The sequence below is a fragment of the Phyllopteryx taeniolatus genome, chromosome 11, assembly GCF_024500385.1.
Source record: "Phyllopteryx taeniolatus isolate TA_2022b chromosome 11, UOR_Ptae_1.2, whole genome shotgun sequence".
In the NCBI taxonomy this organism is placed as follows: Eukaryota; Metazoa; Chordata; class Actinopteri; order Syngnathiformes; family Syngnathidae; genus Phyllopteryx; species Phyllopteryx taeniolatus.
In genome coordinates this window covers 29,370,523-29,377,311 of record NC_084512.1, presented here as the reverse complement: position 1 = coordinate 29,377,311, position 6,789 = coordinate 29,370,523, and the positions used below count along the sequence as shown (strand labels likewise).

Genomic DNA, 6,789 nt, shown 5'->3' with positions numbered 1-6,789 from the left:
CACGCTGTCCAACTGCAATTGTGTCAACCGTCGAGACCTTCAAGTTCCTGGGAATTACAGTCTCTCAGGACCTGAAGTGGGAGTTCAACATCAACTCCGTCCTCAAAAAGGCCCAGCAGAGGATGTACTTCCTGGGGCTTCTGAGGACGCAAGGCCTGCCACGGGAACTGTTATACCAATGCCAATTATACATTACTCGTGCACTCACTGTAGTCGTCTCGCCACGCTGCACTATTTCCATATCTGTTGTTGACCAATACTGGCCACTCATGTGCCTGAGTGGCATCTGCAGCATTTGCACAATCGAGGCGAAAAAGGAATACATTGAGATGCGACGTAGGGCAAAGGGAGAGATGAAAAAGGCCAAACAAGAGGCATATGATGACATGTACGCCAGGTTGGACATTAAAGAAGGAGAAAAGGATCTCTACAGGTTGGCCAGACAGAGGGATAGAGATGGGAAGGGTGTGCAGCAGGTTAGGGTGATTAAGGAAAGAGATGGAATCGTGTTGACTGGTGCCCGTAGTGTGCTCGACAGACACAAAGAGTACTTTGAGGAGTTGATGAATGAGGAAAATGAGAGCGAAGGAAGAGTAGAGCACCCAAGTGTGGTGGACCAGGAAGTGGCAATGAGTAGTAAGGGGGAAGTTAGAAAGCCATTAAAGAGGTTGAAAAATGGAAAGGCAGTTGGTCCTGATGACATTCCTGTGGAGGTATGGAAGCATCTAGGAGAGGTGGCTGTGCAGTTTTTGACCAGCTTGTTCAATAGAATTCTAGAAGGTGAGAAGATGCCTGAAGAATGGAGGAAAAAATGTGCTGGTGCCCATTTTTAAGAACAAGGGTGATGTGCAGAGCTGTGGGAACTAGAGAGGAATAGAGTTGATGAGCCACACGATCAACTTGTGTGTGTGGTCAGGAAGTGAAGAAACGGATCCAAGCAGGTTGGAACGGCTGGAGGAAGGTGTCAGGTCTGTTATGTGACAGAAGAGTCTCTGCCAGGATGAAGGGCAAAGTTTATAAAACAGCGGCGAGGCCAGCCATGATGTACAGAGTAGAAATGAGCTCATCAGAGGGACAGCCAAGGTTCGGTGTTTTGGAGACAAAGTTAGAGGGAGCAGACTTCGATGGTTTGGAGACATCCAGAGGTTGATGGATGTTGTGAGGGCAGTTGGTGCTCGAGAGGAGGATGCAGGAGATAGGCTCTCATGGAAAAGGATGACACGCTGTGGCGATCCCGAACGGGACAAGCCGAAAGGAAAAGAAGATTTGTTTGTGTTTATTTGGCATCGGTCAGCAATCTTCAGTCTGAAGGGCCAGGAACCCTACGTTCACATGGCAACACAAATAGAAGCTGAAATCTGATTGGAAGCAAAAAAATGAAACTTAAACCCTTAAACGACTGAAGGCTGCTCAGCCCGCACACACGCTATCAAATGAATACAAGAGACGGTGGGAAATAAATGAATACAATTTTATGTAAGTTGTAAATGCAGGTCAGTGTTTTTGATAAGGGTTAGGCCAACAGAGAAGGCTTTGAAGGCCCCTGGTGTGTGTGTGTGTGTGCGTGTGCGCGTGTGTATATATATATATATATAGAGAGAGATTTAGTTTTTAGACAGTTCTTCAATAGATCTTTGCAACTGTGTGACATTCCATCCTGCCTCAAACGCTCTACCAACATCCCAATCTCTAAGAAACCTGTAATTTCAGGACTGAATGACTACAGGCCTGTAGCCCTGATATCTGTGGTCATGAAGTCCTTTGAACACCTCGTGCTGGATAACCTCAAGAAGGTCACAGGACAATTTTCCACAACTCTGTCGGCCACTTCTACATTATTTGTACACTCACTGTTTCATCACGCTGCACTATTTGCATCCTGTTGTTGATTACTACTGCCCATTTATGTGTTTGAGAACTCTTTGCACCATTTCCAGATCATTGCACTATGAGTCACTTTAAATTGCTCTAAATTGCTTGAGGACTATGCATCGTGCACAATGCCATTATATCTGCATCACCACACTAGTGATACACATGAATTGTTCAATGACTCTCCATATATGTTTTTTTTATGTCCTAAATGTAGGCGTGAATGTGAACGTTTGTTGATATGTGCCCTGCGATTGGCTGGCGACCAGTTCAGGGCGTACCCCGCCTCTCGCCCGAAGATAGCTGGGATGGGCTCCAGCATGCCCGCGACTCTAGTGAGGAAAAGCGGAACAGAAAATGGATGGATGGAAATGTATATTTTGTCATAGTGGCTGTTCGTTGTCATGCTAGACTGGCTCCAACGACCGGAGACAAATTCCTTGTGTGTCTTGTAACACACTTGGCCAATAAAGCGAAGTCTGATTCTGATTAATCGTTTTCTGAGCCACCCTAACCCTTTCCCTTTCAAGCTCAGGCCCTCTACCAGAGGCCTGGGCGCTTGAGTGTTCTGCGCAGGATCTTAGCTGTTCCCAGTATTGCGCTCCTCTGGATGGAGATGTTGTTCCCGGTATCTTCCGGAGCCATCCTACCAGCTTGGGGGTGAGTGCCCCGATCGCTACGGGCACCACTATTGCCTTCACCCTCCACATTTTCTGTACTTCGTCCTTCAGTCCTTGGTATTTCTCCAGCTTTTTGTGCTCCTTTTTCCGGATATTGCCATCACTCGGGATTGCTACATCTATCACAACAGCTGTCTTCTGATGTTTAGATGTCAGGCTGGTTGGCCACCGCTAGTTTGTTAGTCTGGACCAACCCTAACCTCCCGTTAACGATCAGCCAGGGGGGCGTCATCGACGACCGTCACACAGGGCGCCATTTGGTCTTCCTTCTGGTCTTTGTCTGGACACGTGCTGGCATTAAATACTCTTTTTGCAAAGGCCAGAAAGCAGGGCATTACAATAATCAATCAGATTAGTGATAAAAGGGTGCCATCGGGGTGTCCGCCATCTTGTGGCAGTCTTTAGTCTTTGCTGCTGCATCATTGTTCTGCTTGGGGTTGCACAAATCGCCAATTACTTTTCGAAGATCCTATGCTAAATTGTTATATTGATGTTTAACCCATATACAGTAACACTCGCTTGGCAGCTAGAGCAGCTAGAATCGTTGGAAAATGAATCAGAATCAGAATCATCTTTATTTGCCAAAATAATATTTGTCAAAACCACACAAGGAATTTGTCTCCGGTACTTGGAGCCCCTCTAGTACGAAGACAGACAGCCATTTACTTTTGAATAAAACACAGTCAGTCACTGAGCAATGAACTGCTTCGTATTCTTGCTCGCTAGCACCCAAACAGTCAAGGTTGAGCTAACAGGGCAAGTTTTCAGAGGTTTTGCAGCTTTTCATAGAAATCAGTGGCATTCAACTGAACTGTGGCAAATTACCAAGGGTAATTCCTGAACTTTACTAACAAACTTTGCTCACCATCAACAACGAGGAGGGCTGCCGATTCCGTCTGACGGGCAGCGAGGCTCATCTCAGAACCAGGGTGAAATATGAGCGAGCGTGTTCTCTCCCAACCTCGAGCAGTTTGTCCGTCCCGACTTTGGAGGAGAGGGAGGCACACCGAGGACACCGGTACGTGGCGTTGATCACCCCCAACTACGGCTCATGTGAGTGGTCAGTTTTCCACAAACTGTGATTCCATCACATGGCTAAACTAAGAACACTAAAGAGGCTCTGTAAGACGGTCCTTTTCCAAAGTTTCGAAATCGGTTAAATAAAACAATAAATACCACGTTACTTTTATATTTATATCCATTCATCATCCATTTTCTGAGCCGCTTACCCACACAAGGGTCGCTCGCGGGAGTGCTGGAGCCGATCTCAGCCATCTTCGGGCAGGAGGCGGGGTCCACCCTCAACCGGTCACCAGCCAATCGCAGGGCACACAGAAACAAACAACCATTCGCACTCACATTCACACCGACGGGCAATTTGGAGTCTAAATAAGGGTTAAAATGTAGACTCCTCAATGAAGTTAGCACGCATGTTTTGGGGATGTGGGAGGAAAGCGGAGTCCCCGGACAAAAACCCCACGCAGGCACGGGGAGAACATGCAAACTCCACACAGGCGAGGCCTGATTTGAACCCCGGTCCTCGGAACTGGCTGGGAGGCAGACGTGTTAAGCAGTCGTCTGCCGTGCCGCTTCACGTGTGTCATTTGTTTCCAAATGAACAGCAAAATGATGTTGGCTGCAATCCGCTGTCGACTTCAAGACATGCGGGACACCTTCAGCCAATGTTACATCGAGTATCGCGCTTATTAGCATATTTCTTTAGCACTCACTATGATCTGTCGACGGTCTCTGCCTGCGCCAACGTCAACACCTCATGAGTTACTAATCATGTCCGCACGTCGATCCTGTCGCATTTATTCGCTAGTGTTTATGGCATTGATATGGATACTGTACTTCCCACTTGAGAGAAGGCTTTTACTTTGACGGGCGCTTCCGGTAGTGGGAACCATTTAATCGTTTCCCACAATGCTTTGTGTCCACGTCCGCTTCTTCCTGTTTATTGTGATCGTCTCCGCCGGCAACCTTAAGGTTCTCATTTGACGTTTTACTGCTCGGTGAGTTCCCAAAACGCCAAAGTTTGTTAAAGTGCATCGGCGCGCTGCTCTTGGCGACTTTTTCGGTCGCTTGACGAGCCGCCACAAGCCACAAATTGAAGAAGAAAAAAATTCTTCCGCCGTGTCCCTCGTCACTGCCGCCGAGCCCGGCCGAGCCCCGGAACTTCGTTGGCAAAAGAGACATTTTGGTCTCGCCTCTCGCTACGGCGACAACGCCGACATTCCCGACGCGCGTTAACGTTTGTTGTGAATTTGGCCGGGTTTCTGGAATGTTCGGCGCTCGATATAACCTTGAATAAGTTGTGAATGAGAGCGATTTGAAGAATGGATGCGCTGTTCGCTGCCTGCCTGCTCGCGGCGGGGCTTTATGGTGACATCACGGCGGCGATCACTTAGCCCGAGAAGCCTTCTCAGCAGTACTTGATGACAAACAAGTGTGTCGTTTGGGCTCCGAGCGCAAAAAGGGTAACCGAGCTTTCACGATGGAAAGCTTTCAGAGGCCGGCAGCTCGAAAAAAAGGGATTTGCAGCGGAGCGTCGAATGGTGGACGTTTGCTGCTGTGCATCTCGAGAAGCTTCTTTATGATGAGTAAATACAAACCTACCATCAACACCTTCGAATACGCACAAAAACAGGCACGTTAGATGCAGTGAAAAGTCGAAATTGTCCATAGGTGTGAATGTGAGCGGGAATCCCCGTTTGTCTGTCTGTGCTCTGACTTTGAGTGGCGACCTGTCCACGGCGTCTCTGTAGTGCTGTGCCAGTAAGTGGCGACCGATCAACGGTCTCTTTTTCCTGACGGTGAGGGGCGACTCGCTGTCTCTGTTTCAGCCCCTGGGATCGCCAGCCTCGCCGCCTGACGATGGAGGACTCTGAGGCACAGCTGACGGTGTCGGAGGCAGACGCTCTGGGCGCCGACTTCATCACGGTGGAGTTGGACACGCAGCCCATCGAGTATGTGGTCAAGTGGGCCGAGGTGGGCTCCAAGTTTACCATCTCGTGCGTCAAGAAGGACTCGGACGAGCCGTCGGAGCTGAGCGGCGGCGAGCAGCTGAAGATGGAGACGGACGAGGCCTTCTTTGTGCCGTACGAGGAGGTGTACCCCTGCGAGGTTACCGAGCAGAGCGTGGAGATCAAGATGGAGTCCGACGACGACGACGACGACGACCACCACCACCAGATCCTGGTGGAGGTGGGCGGCGCTCAGCCGGACGGCGACGGCGACTCGGACCGGGCCGACCCGGAGCCCGACGGGCGGCAGTACCGCTGCGGCTACTGCGGCAAGTGCTACAGCCACGCCTCCAGCCTGTACCGTCACCAGCAGACGCACGCCGCCAAGATGGCTGCGGCACCCGCGCCGCCGTCCGCTAAGCGCGCCCTGGAGCCCGCGCACCAGGACGCGCGATACGCGTGCCAACACTGCGGCATGACCTTCAAGGGCAGCAGGTTGGTGTATTTCTTTCCCCGCCTGATTCCCGCCCTACGGAGAACATTTCTTCCATTGCCTCGGTGTCCAGTTGAAGGTCCATGTACTAATACCAGCAACGTGATGAGATTTGCCAAAAATGACAGCGTGTCAAAAGGCTGAGTGTGGTTGAATTGGCCTCTGCAACTTGTGGACCTCCTAGAGAGTTCCCCAAAATGTCAACTAAAAAACCCTTTGGAGTGATTAGGGAGCAAGGAATGAGTCAATGATTGCGGCTGCCTTTGCAGTCATTCATCACTCCCAACTCACGATCACTACAATTAGCAATGTGACGAGATTTACCAAAAATGACGGTGAGTCTGGTTGGATTGGCCACTTCCACCCGAGTGCAGTGCACCGATCATTTTGAAAATTGGATGATCGGTTCCAAAGAAATTGAGATGGAAAAAAAAATTGCCTTTTTGGGGAAGTTTTTGGAGTGATATTCCGTGAAGAAAATCTGGTCCAAAAACCATTTGAATTTGAGTGGTGGTTTGCATGTTCTCCCCGCCGTGCCTGTGTGGGTTTCCTCCGGGGACTCCGGTTACCTCCCACATTACAAAAACAGTCATGGTAGGTTAATGGAATAATCTAAATTACCCGCAGGTGTGAATGTGAGTGTGAACGATTGTCTGTCTATATGTGCCCTGCAATTGGCTGGCGACCAGTCCAGGGTGGCGCCAGCACATCTGCGTGCATAAGCGGTATGGAAAATGGATGCGTCAAAGTAAACGTGACGTTTCAAACGGTGCCACTT

General features: G+C 49.6%; 1 protein-coding gene and 1 long non-coding RNA gene across 2 annotated transcripts in view; one reads left to right on the top strand and one right to left on the bottom strand.

Annotated features, from left to right (window-relative positions):
- Positions 1 to 1,027: 1,027 nt before the first annotated feature.
- On the bottom strand, positions 1,028 to 4,392 carry LOC133485659 (uncharacterized). Its single transcript, XR_009790748.1, has 3 exons — positions 3,782 to 4,392; positions 3,418 to 3,685; positions 1,028 to 2,204 (listed from the first exon to the last, which is right to left on the bottom strand). It is a non-coding gene; the product is annotated as an uncharacterized LOC133485659 (long non-coding RNA).
- Positions 4,393 to 4,426: 34 nt separating this feature from the next.
- LOC133485649 (zinc finger protein 771) overlaps positions 4,427 to 6,789 on the top strand; it is a 17,456-nt gene continuing 15,093 nt past the window's right edge. Inside the window, exons 1-2 of the mRNA XM_061789706.1 lie at positions 4,427 to 4,567; positions 5,399 to 6,013. Of these exons, the coding sequence (XP_061645690.1) occupies positions 5,430 to 6,013 (584 nt within the window). The 5' untranslated portion in view covers positions 4,427 to 4,567; positions 5,399 to 5,429. The remainder of the gene's footprint in view (positions 4,568 to 5,398; positions 6,014 to 6,789) is intronic.